Here is a 19,188-nt window from a genome sequence, read left to right as displayed (position 1 = left end):
TAAATTAGTAAATGGAAATGAAGAAAAACAAAAAAATAAATAATTAATTAACCACTAATAAATCGCTTCTCAACCATTTTTATTAGTATAATAATAAAAATATAAAGTGTTATTTCTTTTGTATATATCATTTTTACAAAGATGAGAAAACACAAAAATGTTTTTTAAAATTAAAAAATGAAATTTTATAAAAATTGTAGTATAATGTTTTTATCTTCATAATATACTGATTTTATCACAGCATTAATAAATTTAAAAAAACAACCAACAATAAAATTTCAATAACTCAAGATGAAATAAAAGAATAAATGCAATACCTAAAAGAACATTTTTTAAAGAAAAACATGAAAAAGTATTTGACAAACTGCATTCAATTTAAGATTCATAGATCAACGTTTAACACATTTAGGCTTATATGCAAGAGAAATTTTATACTTTATGAATCTTTTTCCCACTGGTCCTTTAATTTATGTTTGATTGCACTACTATGGTTGATAATTTTTTTTCCATACAAAACAATAAAATAATATGGTCAATATATGGTTAATATGGTCAATTCAACATCAACAACTGTTTATCTCTTTCAGTCCCTGCACATACAATTATGGAGGTGATGATGAATTCATAACATACACAATTGTGAGGGAAGTATTTTACACTGTAAAATTTTTGTAAATTCATTTGCAGACGGCATGCAACAAAAGTGTAGGTCCTCTTTAACAAGTAAGATTTTTTCATTTTTTTCTCTTTCACCATCAGATGGCACACTGCTAGTGTTTGTTAATTTGCAAAGATGGCTTCCAGTTCTATAAACAAGAAAAGTATTTTGTGTAATTTTAAATGTAATTATTTTTTATTGGTTTTTCTTTCCAACCTTATTTATTTAATTGAAGGGTCCTACAGAAAAACAATCAAGTCCATAAAAATTGATTTTTTGTAAACTTTTAGTAACCTCTACAATAACAATCATAGTCCAAATAATAAAAAGAAGAAAATAATATGTGCTAGGGAAAAACGATCAGAATCTCTTACATCAGCTGAAATGTTGTTACAGCTTTTTGTAATAAGTTGAGCCTTTTTGATAGAGATTTACCTACTGATGTCAATGAAATTAATTTTAATAGTTATATTATTGAATTAAAAACAATTATTAATAATATTACTCTTGAGCATGTACCAAAAATTTGCATTGCATCAATTGCATTGTGTCATTGGATTTTGAATCATATTTATCCAAAGTGGTTCTCAAAGGAACTTAATACTTCGATTAGTAATAAGAAGTATCATGAATTGTATAATTCTAAATATTATTCAGAGTTATTTAGGAAGGAGAGATCTTTATGTAAGCAATTTTGTAAATGGGATGAAAATAAGTATTACAATGATGTTGAAAATACTATGATAAATGATTGTTATTTTTTCAAATTTGTTAACTCATTACACTGTAGTAGATCTCTACTAGTACAATATTTTATAATAATGATAAGAGCGAATTGCTTGCCAAGAAATTTGGTAGTGTTTATAATCGGCCTGATTTGTCATCTACTGAAGTAAGCTTTAACATTAATGATATCTTTAATTTGATTCAATTTGGTAAGGATGATAAATATAAGGATATAATCGATCTTAACATTAAATTAGCACCTGGTCCTGATAGTACGCAACCTTTGTTTGTTAAAAACTGTGTTTTGTTTTTTGCCTCACATTTAATTAAATTATACAACATTTCTCTAAAAATTGGAGTTTTCCCGGATCCACTTAATAAAAAGGAGAATCCTGCTGATAATAACTATTGTCCAATTAGTAAATGAAATATCTTTGCTAAATTATTTGATTGCCCTATTTGTAATACTATTACACCTTCCTGTAAATATATTAATCCTCAGCAGCATGGTTTCCTTTCTGGCAGGTCAACACTTTCGAATTTGGTTGTCTTAAATGAATACATTAATGATCACCTAAAATTTGGATTTACAATGGATACTGTTTACTCTTAGTTAACTACTACTGCCTTTGATAGAGTGAACATTGGTCTGTTCTTAAGAAGGCTTGATGCATTTGGAATTTCTGATCCCTTACTTAAATAGATTTCATTTTTCTAAGGAATCGTGTTCAATTTGTTAAAATTGACAATTGTATATCTAATTCTATTCACGTAATTTCTGGTGTGGTGTGAGATACCCACCTTTCACCACCTTTGTTCTTGGTTTATATCAATGATTTAAACTTGGTTATTGAGTTTGCTTTACTTTTACATTTTGCTTATGATGCTAAACTGATATTAAGTATTAAGGACTTGACTGATAAGATTCTTTTGCAAAGGGATTTAGACTCTATGGTAAAATTGGTAACATCTTAATGTGATGACATGCAATGTTAATAAATGTTTCTCTATAACTTTTGGAAAACAAATAACTAATAATGAAGTTAGTGATTATAGAATCCATGATATTTACCTCAATCAGGTTACTGAAATCAAGCAGCACCTTCAGATTTATTTTGACTGTAAACTTTCATCTAAAAATCATATTATATTGTTTCTAAAGCCATAAAAAGACTAAATTTTACAAAAAGGTTTTCACAGAATTTTAGAAATATCACCACATTTATAACTTTATATTTTACATTTATCCAGATTTTTTTATACTGCTCAAGCATCTGGACCTATACTCGAACTTTTTAAAAATTAAAAAAAGTGAATCACCTTTTCTTTAGAAATGTTTCTTATAAAACTGGTCATACAATGCATTATTCAGACTACGATTATAATCTAATTGCGTCTGCATTAGGTATACCGTCTGTACAATCATCATTTTTAAGATGTGATTTAATTTTTGCCTATAAAATTATTAATAATTTCAACATTTTATTTTTTTGTTCCTGGTCGGAAACTTAGATACAATTACTATTACTTTTATTTAGATATTAATAAAGACATTCGATCAATTGTTCAACGATTGTCATTAGATTGTAATAACACTAACTGGTTTGATTTGAATAATTTTAGTTTATATCAAATTAAATTTAGATCTAGATGTTTATTAAAATATAAATGAAATAATTATATGTAACAGTGTAATGCTGAACATTTACTTTGTACCATGGGATTTATCCTGTTTGTTTTAATAAATAAATAAATAAAAATCTGTATTTTTATTTTATTTAGTTCAAGAATTTTTCAGATATACGTATATGCTACCACAACTACTAGCATTCCTTGTTAATTAATTTAGTATTTTTTACCCTAATAAACAAAAAATAATATATATAATCAGAGCTAAAATTAGACTAAATTCATTGTGTTAAAAATGAATTTTTCACAAATCTAGAAATTTTTGGTACTTGCTGATTAAACAGAGGCCATTCTAACACAGCGTGCTGCGATTGTTAGGTTGAGGTTTGTTTGCTATCTAGGTTGAAGAAAATACTTTTCTTAATAGATTGGCGCTTATTGCACAATTAAACAAATGTGGGGGTTGGCAAAATGGCGGAACAAAATACATAGGAGCACAGCTTGCCACTACTTAAGATTCGTATCTGGCTGAATACGTGAGGCGATCAGCGGCCGGTGACAATGTATTCAACGAGCTCCTCAGCAATATCGTCATGTTTTGGGACTCTGTTCAAGCACAAAAGTAGTCTGTAAAATTTCAAAAAATTTTTATGATATAAATAAAGGCCTATACTGCGTGTACATGTTTTGAGTTTTTAAAAAAATATCATTCTTCCTTCTGAAAACAGGTGGCCTCTGTTTAATCAGAAAGTACCAAATTTTTATACAAATACCTTAATATAACTGTTTGATATAAACTTTTTCCAGCTGAAGAATCATTTTAAAAAGTAACTGAAATGTAAAAAGTCACTAAAAAATTGATTACCTAAAATATAAAAAATAAATTAAGATCCATTTGAGATAAAAACAAGACCTGTTACATATTCGCACAAAGACCTTAATGTGTTAAAGTGCTTCACTTATGAATCCATTTGATATCTCTTGTTACCTTTTTATTAGCTCTAGAAGGAAAATCAAACAGAAAACAATTTTTTCTTTTACAACCAAAAAAAAAAAAAAAAAAAAAAATGGAAATAAGTTTGTTTATGAATACTGTAAAATTTCCTGAATAATAAATACATTGAACTTTAATTAAAATATTACAGTACAACATCAACAAAATAAAACAAATCCATGCTGTTTTATTTTTTTAAATCAGAAAAATATATCTGAATTTAATTGTAAAAATGCCCTAACTATTCTGGTGAAAACACAATATTAAATTGCAGATAAAAAGATTCAAACCAATCTCAAAAATCCTGAATTGGTTTTACTCTTATAATACAAATCAATCTTTAACTTAATTCATAAACAAAACCTTCCTTGCAGTAACCATTAAAAATTTTTTTTAGAAAATACAAAATTCAACTGAAAACTAACAAATATTTAAAAAAATAATATACAACATAAAAAAAAAAAATTAATTCCAACATTATATGAATAAATACACGTCATCTCAGTGGCCATTTTGCAGTGGCATTTCCTCATCATCTTGCTGATTATTAGACCTGTCATCACCTCCTCCTTCTCTATCTGCTCTTTCTTCTTGCCCTTGTTGTTCTTCATCTTCATCTTCCTCTTCTACTTCTTCACTTCGTTTGTTATCAGCTAATAAAAAATAAATAAAAAAAGAAAAAATTATTTATAAAAAAAAAAAATAGACATGCATCAAGTTTATTTTAGTGTATCAATTTTATTATTTTATACCTAGTTTATCTAATAATAGACAGGGAACTAACTTGATCACCTAAGGTTTCTCTTTGTGGGTCGATTGTTACCTTCTCTTTCCCTTTTCATTCCTTATTCCTTTGGAAAGTAACACGGAAACTGGATTAGCCAACATCCTGCTTCCATCTACAGTAAATATCATGCTGGCAACATTAGTAGACAACATGATTTGATGGGGTCAGTCAAATATTAACTGGACTTTTGTCTTCACAGCTAGCACATGAACATCAGTGGGCTGGAGCAAAGAGATATTGACAGTAGAGAAGCGGACAAAAAATGAACTTACATCTCTTTGGTCAGTAGTGTCATGTAAGAGCAAGAGGTTCCATCGTCGGTAGTAGAATATATTATCATTCATGAAGTTTCACATGAATGAGGGCATCAAATCCTCCAACATTTTAACTAAACTGCAAAGCAGTTAGAGAATATCATGTTGTTACGTACTCAAATCTACAACCGGGCCAACAAATTTAAAGGGGGTATGAAGCAGTAGAGTAAGTCATAATAGCTGTTCAAGGACAAGTGTCAGAGACGACAATATTCGATCAATCCATGCCTCCTCACTGAAGACAATCAGAGACCCTTGACCTGTAAAGACGATAAAATATCAGTCAGTTGAAAAAGTCTGCAATCTTCTTTTGGGACTAGAAAGACATATTGCTTGTTTGATTTTCTCTACAAACACCATACTATGAATACTGTATACTACTACCAGCTCTTGGACTAAGTGAAAGCCACCTTCAAGAACAAAAGGTACTGCACAGCCGCTAGATATGATCTCCTTCATAACAATCTAGGCCTTACATAGCCAATATCACTCGAATAAACTGGACAAAATTTACAGATCATCCCCCATATAGTATAAATTTATCCCCCTGTGACTTTTTATTTGTACCATTGAAGAAGGTAGATTTGAAGGTAGGGCGTTGATTTGATTCCACAGCAGCAATGGAGTAAAGCAATTTGTGTACAATTGCGTGATGACAAGTCATCAAACGTTTATAAAGAAGAAATTCCACGAGCTTTCTACATGTTGCGAAAGTGTCTAGAACTTCACTAAGTATATGTAGAAAAGCAATAAAATATATTTTGTATTTTTATTCTGTACTAATAAATTTAAAAACAAAAGTCTGGTTTATATTCGACTGATTATACATTACAAACATACTCACATACCTACACACAACATGAGACATTTCTATGTTGTTAATATGAGAGATTTACTTAATATTGTTAAACAGCATGGCAAAAATATATAAATCATGTAAATTTTTATAAGTGGATCTAACAGTTAAAATCGAGTAGAACAAGCGTCATCAATTTTCATCATTACAAAAAATCAGTAGAAGTTTTGGAAGACGCTTTGCAAAATTGCATTTATGATTTTTTTTTCAGTAACAGATTCATAAAAATTTGGGAGGGTCTCCTAGTGATTTATCACATGTTGAGAGGCCATATTCAGGGAAGTCACCTCTCAGCAGCTGAGCATGTCCTCTCACTATGAGGCTTCAAAGGATATGCTGAATGTATAAGATACAGCTAGTGCAGGAACTGAAGCCAGCAGATTATCAGCACAATTAGCGCATGTTGTCCAGATTCAAGAAAGAAGCTTTCATTTTCAACCTCATTATGAGTGGCAAGGCCCACTTCCGCCAAAATAGATTTGCTGATGAAGAAAATATCTGAATTTGGGGGATAGACAACCCAAGAGTAGTTCAACATCAATTACACCCCCAAATAAAACTAACAGTTTGGTGTGGTGTAAATGCAAAAAGAATTCCTGATCCTTACTTCTTTGAAGATGAGGCAGGAAACACACTAACCTTCACTGAAGTAAGGTATTGAGACATGCTAGATGATTTCATGAATCCCTCAGTCGAGGACACACCAGAGCTACGATGGTAACAAGATTAGGCGCCTACACACTCACCTCAGAATGGAACTCTTTAAGGCAAAATTTTAGAAAAAGAATTTTACAAAACTCTGAAATCTATTTGGCTATCACACTCACCTGACAACCCCTCCAGACTTCTTTCTGTGGGGCTATTTAAAAGATAGAGTATACTAACAATCCTTGAATCACTTAACAATTGTTCGCCATCAATTGTTATGATATTGAATGAATAAGCCAAGAAACATTAAGACAGGTGACGATGCACACCTTGAGTGCATCATTGACAAGATCAAAATGGTGGATACTTAAAGGATGTAATTTCTAAAACTAAATAAAATTTATTTCCATTATTTGTTTATAAATGCAATAAAAGTTAATTTATTTTAAAATGGTCTAGTGACTTTTGAACCACTTTCTGTATTACAGAGATGGCACTTTTATACAAAAAATTACAAAAAAATTTATACTAAATAGTAGATATAATAAAAATAGTTAACCTAATTTTGATAAATGAAATGCTAAAGTTAAATTCAGCCATTTTTTAAAGATTAACCAGCAGAACTATTCAGCTCACTCTTTCATGGTGTGAATTTGACGGTAAATCAACAAATCAACTGACTAATATAATTAAAGATAATAGTATTCAAGCAGTTATTTAAAAGGTACTGTAAACAATTTTTAAAAGTAGATGTGAAAAATATTAAATGGCCACCATTTTAATTAGGACTGTTGTTCAACCCGATTTTTTTTACTTAAAAATGTTTGGGCTTTAATATGATTTATCACAATCCTATACTTTCTGTTTAAAATTTTAAGTTGCCTCCCCTTATGAAAAGCTTGCAGTGAGTTAGTCTAATACGAGAAAACAGATCATTTGCAAAAATTAATTTTTCTATGTTTAATGGTTAAAAATCATTTAAGTATTCCACAATTTATTAATACCAAAAAATAAAATATATATATATACAGCATTATGTCAATATGTACAAAGTTTTTAAATTTTAGAGTAAGCAAAACACTATGGATAAGTGACATAATTAAAATATTAATGACTGTAGTATTAAGATCAACTACACTATAAAAATCAAGAAATTAAGAGCAAACAAAAATAATAAAATTACGTTTAGAAGGTCGATTTGATCCAGGAATTTGTCCAGCCTGTAATAACCTATTGAGCCTTTCAACCTCTTCTAATGAGGATGCTTTTGATATAGCTTCTCTAATCTTCCACAACTCTTCAGCAGATGGTCCTAAAAATAACAAATGTAAATTATTTATAGTTTACAAAATTGGTAATATTGATTTTGCTAGATGTCATAAAGTATATCTTAGAATTTAAAAAATGTAAAAAAAACATTCTGATTTTACTTACCAGATGGTTTCTGTGCCTCAGCCAATTTTGCACCAGGTACAAAAGTTTTTGATTTTTTAGCAATCTCTTTTTGAAGTTCTCTTCCTTGTTTACTCTTGAATAAAGCTCTTGCCTCATCTCTTTCCTTAAAAAAAAGGAAGAAAATAGCAAATTCCTTTATCTTCAAATTAGTTAAAACATAATGTTGTATATTTTTTTATTTTAGTTAAATAAATGCTTTGATGTAAGAATTATTTAAGGAAAAATCTTGATTTAAATTTTTTTCTTTTATTATGCATATCAGCTGGTAAAATTTTAAAATAACCAAAATATCATACAGAAAAATTCACCTAAAACCCTATCTTTCTTGGTAACAAAACTTTTCTGTCAACTGCTAATTATCAATCTTTTGCAGGTGGCATATTATTTCTCTCATAAGCATGGTTCATGCAAGATATATCATGAAGTAACCCGTAGTGGGCTTAACACAGGATTATGAATGAATCAGCTTCCATTAACATAATAAAAAATGTAAATAATAAAAATTACATTTAAGAAAGATATAATTTTACCTACTGCGATTCTACATGATAAATCTTAATGAGATGATTCAAAATATCCTCAATTATCTATATATTTTACACAACTTAAAACCGATTTTAATTTTTATTAACAACTTCCAAATAATTTTTTATTAACCTTTACAGTTCACTCAGGTCTTTTGGTAGTGAGGGTACAGCATGATTACAAGGTCACTTTATAAAAATTTTCTGATTTCTGTTCTAAAAAATGAGGGGGTTCCACCTTGCTGTTATATACCCAAGTGAATTTTACAATTAAAACCGCTTTGTAGTTCGGAAATATTATTTGCTAAAGCATATTGACTTTCTGAAATAATGGTTCAATGGTTCCTAATAGAAATTTAAAAAAATTATTAATATATTGATTCAGTTCTCAAAATTCCAACCGTATTATAACATCTCGCATGCTGAGGTCAGTTGCATAACTTCATACCAGCTTATCAGGTTACAATTTATCCATTAAAATTATTAAAAAATGCTTTTAATAGTTCATAAAACTGATCAGCAATTTAGAACTGCTTTACTAGAGATCCTGAACCTGCAGAATCTACATTTTCATCATAATGAAGAAAGTGAAGTAATGATGGACAATAAGGTTTGAATTATAAATCCTTCAGCATTCTTTGTATGATTCTTTAGGACATGTTTAGTTCAATGGATGCTTTCTGTGATAATTTACAGCAAACCATTTGAACAGTTTCTTCATTATAAGCTAATGGTGGCCATCTATAGACTTTGATCCCTACCACTGTTTCAATCTTTACATTTAATTTTTACATATATTGCCATGATATATAAGTAGAAACCAATTTTTAACTTATGGGTACAGCTAATTCCTGAAGCACAACTTAACATAATTGCATAAGCAGATGATGTCATTATAAAAGTGAGCGAAATCATGTTGCAGAAGAGATATATACAGTATAAAATATCAGTAATGAGTGTGGCTTAAATATATCTATTCAGAAAAAAAACGGGAATGGTTTTCTGCAGAAAATAACCAGGGAGATTAAGCGGAATGAAATCGGAACAAGTGTCGTCTAGCTTCCATTATTTACAGTGTCCAGTATTATCTGTTACATATGTCCAGGATGTGACAACTAAACTTACTAACTTTAAGCAAAGCAGAGGACCAGGAGAGAAACTAGAAAAGCTCTAAGACCTCGGTAGTACCAGTTTGCTATATGGAAATGAAATATGAACACTATAAAAAAAGATCAAGTCAGAGTTTAAATATCTTTAACACTAACATGACCATCCTACATGAAGATTTTAAACCGGTTTTGCTAACTATGTACGCTTGTTTAAGCAGCGTTAATGATTCTGATGATGTTTTAAGCAAAATTAATATTTGTGTACTATTCAATTGTTGATACTTTTCAAAGAAGGTATATGATACAAAATAAACAGCTTTAAGAAATATTGTTGTAAGCAAGATAAGAATGATGTGATCCCAGTGGTACTGTGATGTCATGAGGGCTGCCAGTATAAAAACAAAAAAATTCCCCTATTACAATTACCGAGTGTTTTGAACCTTAGCTTGTGTATATATGTAGCTTGTTTATTGTTGTGTACCTTAACACGAGCAGGTGTTTGTGTGTTTTATATGTAATTATACAAATAGTGTGTGTGTGTGTGTGTGTGTGTGTGTGTTATATTTAATTACACAAATAGAATAAGTTTTGGAATAGCTCTCATAGATAATTAAAAATATAACTCTGTAGGTTTCTACATATAGTGTAATGTGTTAACCAATAAAACAGGTAGATGACAATAAAGATTTCATCAGACTGGCAATTTTCAAATTAATTTGCAAAGTGATTGTTATTATTAAGATAATAATTATTATTGTATTTTCTGCTACACTATGATTTCTATGTTGAGTACTGTTTACCTTTCCTTCATTCTTTTATTATATGTTGACGCATTTCGGAATAACTCTACTGTCAAAAGTTATTGTATTCTAATATTAAATATTATATACTGTACTCTTAGAATATATTTTACTCTAGTATTATATACTGTACTTTACGGTACAATAAGTTTTGACAACGGAGTTAATCACCTAGCAAACTGCAAAGTGATTTTTACAAAAATTTTAAGCAAAGCTTTTATTTAGATTTTCTAAAACTGAACAGGTATTTCAGGTTAAAAAAATCTTCTGAAAAATTACTACAGAAGTAACTTTATATATTAAACTGGATCGATTCCAAAACTATTCTGCATATCACAATTCATGTTCTTCATTTCTCAACCATAATCATTACCTTAAATTAATTTAAGGTATTAATTAATTTACCTTAAATTAAGTTCAAAATTAACATGCAAACAAACAAAAATTTACCTTAGTTTTAATTTTACGGAAATCTAATAATCGTAACTGTGTAAGTTTGTAAGCAACATACGCTCTATAATGTTGTTTACGTGTAACAGGGCAATGTAAGAGACTTAGTGATTTTAAATTAGGTAGTGTTGAAAGTGGGTCTAAATCAGCTAATTCTTGAATGTTATTTCCGGTTAATACCAATGTATCCAAGTTTGGTATTCTTGTTTCTAATCCATCACTTACTCTTCTGTAAAAAAAAATTATTTCATATTTTCATTAATAATAGTATGCAAATAATTGTTTTGTATATTTATGTAACTTAGATTGTAAAATGGAATTCGATAATTATCATCTTAATTAATAGTAATATTTCATAAAAATAATGGTTCTACTTACACAATTCTATTATTGTTAAGAAATAAACATTTTAATCTTTTTAAAAGTGGAAAGCCATCTAATTTCCTGATATCATTATCTGATAAATCAATTGTATCAAACTGGTCCAATGTCGCACCAAGATTTTCAATAACTGGTATTTTAAATCCTGAAAAAAAAAAATATATATATATATAACTTATTTAAAATCGCTTTGTTTTAATGAAAACAAAAACAATTTTACCTAACACCCACATAGTATCAATTACTTTCATCTGGGAGGTATTTACATATTACTAGCACTTACTCATAAATGCTACAAATAAATCCTGAGAAAAATAAATCATACAAGTCCGCCTGCTTGCTGTTATTATTTTCAACTTTTCAGTAGTGGGTTTTCCAGAAACACACGTACCTGACAAAACTGATTATTGTATTACAGAAAAAATATTACACTGTATATCATTCAAAAGAATTTCAACCGATGTTTATTCATTAAATCTTTCTGTTTTACCACCATTGTAAAATACAAAAAAAACGTAAATAATGTCTATAAAGTCCTTTTCCATACAAAAGTTAAAATCTTACATCACTAAGGCTTTCCATCTTATGAACATTGTTAAGGCAATGCTACAAAAGAGAAGATTTTGCGTGACTCTTCAGTGTAAGAAAAGTCAAAATCGATTTGAAGAACGGCTTACCACAGGGTAGTGCGTTGTCCTCCATTCAACCTAACAACCCAAAAGAGAGACAATTCATATGCACAGATGACAAAGCACTCGCTACTCAGGGTAATACTTTCGAAGAGGTCAAAGGAAAACTAACAGAAGGCTTAGCAGAGTTAGCATAGTAGTATGAAGAAAATGATTTGAAGCCATGACCCAAGCAAGACACAGGTTTGTCCTTTTCACCTTTGAAATAAAGAAACGAGAAGGACACTTCAGATAGAATGGAGAGGATCTCGGTTAGAATACTGCAGCAATCCAAGATACTTAGGAGTCAAGCCTGACTATACACTGTCGTTTCAACAGCACTGCCTGGAGTTGAAAGGAAAGATATCCACAATAAATAATATTAATAAAAAACTAATAGGTCTGACATGGGAAGCACAACCACAAGTGCTTCAGACCATGGCAGTACGAGAAGCATCTGCAAACACTAAGAATCTCAATTTAGCTCTGAACGATATCGAAAATGCAGCACTATTGTAAATGGTAGTCTGAAACCAACAACAGTTCACAGGATTTACCCTTTATCTGGTATAGCACCTCCTAGCATAAGATGGAAAGTGGCGGAAGAAGTGGAAAAAAACAAGCAACAGACACTAAACACACCATCTATAATCCTCAGTTAAATCTAGAAATAGCTTCATCCAGTTATATATAACAATAGTTCCACTTAAGACCCAGCACAAACAGTTGTGGAAGGAGACAGATGAAACAGGTCTCATACCCAAAAAGGAACACCCTGGTGAACATCAGCTGCCATATATTATTTGGTGAGCCCTTTGGGGACTTGCCAAAGTAATGACTTAGGACTACAGAGGCAAACCTCAAAATAGTATGGTATGGTGAGGATGTGCAGATGACAAGAGTAATTGTGGGGAGATCCAGGCAATAGAACACTGCTCCTGTACAAAAATATGGGAGAGGCTTACTGTTACATAAGGAACTGCTGGTAGCAAGTGATAAGACATCAGAACTGCTAAGTACTGGAAATTGAGAATGTCTCAATGGTATTTTTATTCCCAGACACAGAAAATAAGTATATAAAGAAATAAGCATGAATTGTTTGTCATTAGTCTATTTAATTCATTTATACAAAACTTACTTTCAATATCACAAAATTTAAATACCTATATGTGTTCCTCTGTTGTCTGTACACAGTTTAATCAATCTTTAAATGGATTTCAATTCTTCAATCTTGAAGGATAAAAGTTTTAAAAACAACAGTATTTTTCAGCTCATCAGCATTCTTTAACAACAAATTGCATATTTTTCCTTCATTACACACCAGAGGGAGTAGTCACAACTTGTTAAGTCTGGATTTCATCTTGCTAAAAATTGAGAGTTAATTCCACACAAATTGATTAAATCTGAGGAATAAAATAATTTTCAATCAAGTTAAGTATAAAATGCTGTTAACACTTCCTTTAAAAAAAGATGTATGATCCTATAAGATGTGTTTTAGAGACATCGCTGCCCACATCTTGTGATTGGTCTTTGAATTTCTCATAAAAGTAGGAATTTTATTTTATTTACACCAAAAATACATATTCACAGAACTAACTATTCTCAGATAAATGGCAAACTCGTCAGTATCTTTTTTCACTATTTTCTTAAGTGTTGAACACAAAGTTAATAGGAGTTTCCTAGTACACTTAAAAAGAGAAAAAAACAGTTTTCCTAAGCATCTCGGCTCTTCAATCATCTGGAAGACATCCAGATTATTAATTGAAAACTGACCTGTCAAAAAAGGTTACTGCTGATGGTGCTTCCTTACCGAAATTCTGAACGAATCTGTCTCTTATGTTTTTCTAGTTTTCATTTGCATTTATATCCACACGCACCCAAACACCAGTATCCAGTTTTTCATCCATTAATTACTCTCTTCTGTCTAACATTTTAATTTAATATGACAAATCAAAATTCTCACTGAACACATGAAAATATTATCAACTTCTAACAAACCTATCATTTGGTTTGTAAATAAAGTAAATAATCAATCTTTACAATCTCATGATGACTTCTACACATTTTAAAAAACTAAAAAAAGAAAATAAACCAAGATATGGCAATACTTAAACACCACCTACCTCATAAGGGACTTAGCTGAATTTATATTTAAACTTAAATACAGTCACTACAGTGAAAGACTATACCATATGTTTAGAGCCATTAGTTATTTGTACAAAACAGAAAATCACCTTTTTGTGAAAGAGAGATTCTCTTTCCACAAAAATCTAACCTTAACCCAAAACTCTTTCCACAGGGAACAGATTAGTATATGAACAGGTTACCATAACTCACAAAATTGTTTATTAAATACAATACTGATAACACAGAGCAGATTTCAATCTTGCACAGTTTTCCAACATTCACATCTGTTTTCCTGATTCTAACCATATTCACTACGTAATATTAAAGTATGAAAAAAATTTTTGTTCATCAATTCCTCAAAATTACCCATATAGGGTTGATAATGCGATTCCAATGAAGACATTTGGTGTTAGTGTTCAACACTTATGAAAATAGCACATGTGTTTATTATTTCTCTAATGCAGACAATTTTGTTATGACATTTACTTTCACCTAAGATAACAAGATAATTGAAGATCAAAGATTTTATATAAAGATTGAAACTTTATGAGGCATGAATATTTTTACTTTCAAGATTTTAATGTTTCATTTATTTCTATTATCAAAACAGTTATCTAAATATGCCATATTTAGACAAATATTTGTTGACTTGTTGCTTATAGGAAACTAACAAGTAGAAAACTTTATATCTCAGAAAAAATTCATACTTGGAACACACTATAACTGTCACTTGAGGTATTTTCAATAATAAAAATTTGTACAATTTGGAGAAATTCATTAAATAAGACAAAACAAACCAAAAAAGCTAATTATATAATTATATGCAGTTACATATTCACCTCTTACTTTGATGAAATTTATTATATACTTTATTTAAAACCTAAGTTATTTGTTATAATTTAAATCATTTTTCAGAAACAGCTTTAACCCAAGTTAATGATGATGTCCTTCTTAAGTTATGCAATATCTTTAACAAAAATTACCTAATTCAAGTATAATATACATTATTTTCAGATTAAATAATCTGATTTCAATTAAATTAAGTAAAGAATGAGATTAGATTCATTTAGGACTAGATTAAGTTGGGTTAAGGTTGGTAGGTTTTAATAAATGTGCAATATACATTATTAACGGAGTAAATAACTTTAAGTGAAATTTAATTGAATTTGGTTAGGTTGGTTTATAAGTAATTTATAAATTAAAAAGAAATTTACTGTCATTTATCAAATGAAGTCACAATTCAAGAAATTCCGTTCAACTTAACCTTAAGCGAATCAACTTTATTCTTAACTAAATTTAATTAGAACCAAATTATTTAATCAGCAAATAATGTATATGACACATCTATAGTTCAAAATAACGAAATTTTGGGTTCCGGTGATATATAATTCCAGTAATATATAACTAACTAACTTGGGTGAAACGCATTTTCCACGGAATAATTTAAATTGTAATGAATAACTCGAAGTCCTAAATATGATGTATTCAAAATTTAATCGAAATTTATAACTGTGTATAATTGGTGGATTAATGTAGAATGGATTAATAAGGAAATACAAATTTGATTATTTTGTTAACAGTGGAGTGAAACTTTAGAACAGCAACAAAAAACAAACATATCAGGGAGTTTCTTTACAGAATACAACTCATATCAAAGAATTCTTTTATCTACGGAATTCATTACGTTAAATCGGGAAAAAACACTGAACATAACTAAAACATGCGTATCATTAGAAATGTTTTTAAATACAGCACATTAAAAAAAATGAGGCTAGATTTTTATTGTGTAAATTTTATTCTGGGTATCCAGGACCTATACGAGTCAAACAGCAACTTATAGACCAAAAACATCAGGTTAATACAAAAGAAACTAATAAACAAACTTAATTAGGCAGCTCAACTATCGTAAAAAATTTACAATTATAACAATAATAATTTATCTTACTGAAGAATAGCCTTTCTCCCATTAATTAAAAACATAAACAAAAATACAATGGTTGACGCTAACGAAACAATTTGATATAACCTTAATCTATAGAGAACACGCACCTCTTAAATCCAATTCTCGATCCCTGACAGGATTCATAAATTGCATAGCCTGTTGAATAAGATCAGTGGTAAGTTTAACCATAATGCTAATAGAAAACTACACAACATACAATATGTTATAATTACACGTAACAACACCCTACTAGCAAACGCACCTAAACCACTACACACACCAATATGGCGTTTCCAGAAAGCTTCTTCGAACGTTACTGTAAGTGCTGACAACTAACATAAACTAAAATCTGATGTTATAAAAATTCAGTCTTCAATGGAGCTAAATAACATACAGATACGCAGCAATATTAAATTAACGAACAGAATAAAGTATGAATAACTTTATTTACAAACTCGTAATTTAATTAATAATTTCTTCAAAACAAAAATATAGTTTATTACCTGGATCACTCAGAAAATATATTGTGCTACACCACAAGATATCAGAAAACTAGTAAATGAATTCTATTGTGCTGTCTCATGTTCCATTTCAAATATCGTAAAAATTTCATAACTATATTATAGTAAGAGATTGAGCAATTCGGCTTTTTAATCCGCGAATTAAAACTGAATTCCCCCACTGTTTTGTCTGGAATAAAAACTTTGCAAAAATTTGATATCAACAAGGTACCTTCGTCACAAAGTATAAAATTAATGAGTAAGACAGTGGTTAATATTAAATTGCTTGTCCAAAGGGGACGACTGAACCTTTAAGAATACTATTCGCAATTTCCTTTCCATTAATGTTGAACTGGCCGGTCAAGGCGTGTCCTTAGGTTTAGGAGAGGGTGCCAATACCCTTATTAATCGCAAATAGTGATCAAACAGCATATTATATAAAAATAAATTGCACAGCCATAAAAATGGATTTGCTGGTATAATAAAAACATTGCTTCCAGATTTCATATGCTTTGTTAGGCTTGCACATAATCTTGAAGGCTTTCCCGTGAAATCAACATAATATGCATATCGCCCTATGAGGGCCTATAAGGGCTACGTGCCATCAACATAGCCATGACTACATCACCCCCAACGGGGAGTCTTACTCTCTTTAAGACTGGGGGTTGGCGTTCCTACAGCTAACATCTGCAGCTTTTCTTCCCACTACACCCAGAGCTGTTGAACAAGTTACACTGTACACATAAACTACACTAATTACAATATGTACTCTTATGTTGCAACATGTTACGAAACGCAACCGTAACACAAAGTAGAAACAATCGTGCCGATGAGTGAATGGCTCTACGTAGTGAGTCTTGAAAGATGTCCTCTGAGCACCTGGGCGAATTCATTTGTATTTAGCTCTGACTCCAGTGCGCGTGCGCTCTGCTGGAGTGGTCCGTTATATCGTTGGTACTCGTGGGACCAAACTTTTTAGTTCTCAAAATACTCATGATGGTTGGTGCTGAAAAAACCACCACAAACTGTTATGTGTAAAGACCTCGGGGTTGTCCGATGAGGATTAGAACTTTATCGAAGAGAATAATGTAAATGGTGATGCATCCCATCCGCTGTATAAAAATATTAGATTTATCGTTCTTCAAAACAATCAGGAATGAAGGAGGCTCCCTTCCTGATAATTGAAGTGATAACGGGTTCAATTGGTTTGCCGAAAAACATCCGGAAATTAAGAAACTGGTCAATATTAGCTGAGACGTTTAGTGATGAACAGAGCCGATCTCTCTTACGTCTTACCAATGTGGGTAATATTAACATAAAGACGTATGTCACAGATCCTTAAATACCAGGCGAGGAGTAATCTTTTGTCGGGATCTTCTGGAGATGGATGTTAATGAAATAGCTGATGAGCTTCGTACCCAGGAAGTTGTGGAGGTGAAGCGAATAACGAAACGGCAGAGCGAATTGGAAAAATCTACAACTCCCTTATTTTAACATTTAACCTTCCAATACCAACAGAGAAAATAAAAGTAGGTTACCTGTCGGTTCGAGTACGACCATTCATACCCAACCCACAGCGATGTTTCAAATGCCAAGAATATATTTTCTTTCTTATTCTGTTTAGTCTCCGGAACCATGTAAAGTATTACTTCAGAGGATGAATGAGGATGATATATATGAATAAACTCTCGAATTTCAAATCAGCTGATTTGGGAAGACGCGTTCACCACTAGACCAATCCGGTGGGTTGACTATTCTTGTTACTACATCCGACTTAATTAACTTTGTAAAATACACTCTTCGAGCAAAGTGACAAGATGACTGGACTGCTACAATGGATATACTCCGACATATGAAAAATACTGTGTTGTCATGGTACTCTTCCTACAGGAAAATTCGCCGAGAGGAAGTGGTCCTCTGCCGATTGCGGATAGGACATACGAGAGCTACTCACGGGTACCTAATGTCAGCAGAAAACGATGCGTAAGATGCCGCTTAACGATGAGCCACATACTTTTGGAATATACTTATTATGCTGCCTTAAAAATTATTACATATTATTTGCTTCCGCAAATTTAAACTATCCAGCAAAATTCGCCGTATCTTGGGCAATGATAAGTTAGGGTTAGATCAGATGCTGTTCTTCCTACGGAGTATAAATATATTTCACAAAATCTAATATTTAAATGTATCGATCCCTGGCGCAGGGACACAAATCCTATGTACTAACATTTTGCATGCATTGCCCTCAGTTACAACCAAACTAAAAACATAGTCATTTTCTATATGTCTTTTGTGTTATGGTAATATAAAAAAAAAGCTTTGATGAACTTGCTGTAGCGTATGTAATTGTTTAAATTTTATTCTAAATTATATACTGATGTTGTGATCTAGGCCTACTTTCTATTGTATAGCAACTAATAATAGTAGAATCATTCATGACTATGTGCTATTTATGAATTATTGTAAACACAACATGCAATTCTAAGAATTTCACTTACTTATTTTTAATCTACTCCAATTTGTGCTGTGAAGAATCATATGTCACACATCGCCTGTAATTATGTTCTAGAAGTGGTTGAGTGAATAACCACTTATTTTTAAAATTATTTTCTTTTAA

General features: G+C 30.6%; 1 protein-coding gene across 1 annotated transcript; it reads right to left on the bottom strand.

Moving 5' to 3' along the window:
- Positions 1 to 62: 62 nt before the first annotated feature.
- Positions 63 to 16,362, bottom strand: LOC142332904 (U2 small nuclear ribonucleoprotein A'-like). Its single transcript, XM_075379598.1, has 6 exons — positions 16,176 to 16,362; positions 11,329 to 11,476; positions 10,951 to 11,179; positions 8,047 to 8,170; positions 7,796 to 7,924; positions 63 to 4,660 (listed from the first exon to the last, which is right to left on the bottom strand). The coding sequence occupies exons 1-6, from the start codon at positions 16,255 to 16,257 to the stop codon at positions 4,509 to 4,511; spliced, it is 864 nt and encodes a 287-aa protein (XP_075235713.1). The 5' UTR covers positions 16,258 to 16,362; the 3' UTR covers positions 63 to 4,508.
- Positions 16,363 to 19,188: the final 2,826 nt, after the last annotated feature.

Source organism: Lycorma delicatula, chromosome 12, assembly GCF_047948215.1.
Source record: "Lycorma delicatula isolate Av1 chromosome 12, ASM4794821v1, whole genome shotgun sequence".
NCBI classification, from domain to species: domain Eukaryota; kingdom Metazoa; phylum Arthropoda; class Insecta; order Hemiptera; family Fulgoridae; genus Lycorma; species Lycorma delicatula.
Note: the sequence above shows the minus strand (reverse complement) of the source record. Positions and strands in the feature narration are given on the sequence as shown.

Coding starts and splice junctions, on each gene's coding strand:
- LOC142332904 (XM_075379598.1), bottom strand. CDS start 16,257: ATGGTTAAACTTACCACTGATCTTATTCAACAGGCTATGCAATTTATG. Junction 11,477..16,175: donor TCGAGAATTGGATTTAAGAG/GTGCGTGTTCTC, acceptor TTTTTTTTTCAG/GATTTAAAATACCAGTTATT. Junction 8,171..10,950: donor TCCGTAAAATTAAAACTAAG/GTAAATTTTTGT, acceptor CTTTTTTTTAAG/GAAAGAGATGAGGCAAGAGC.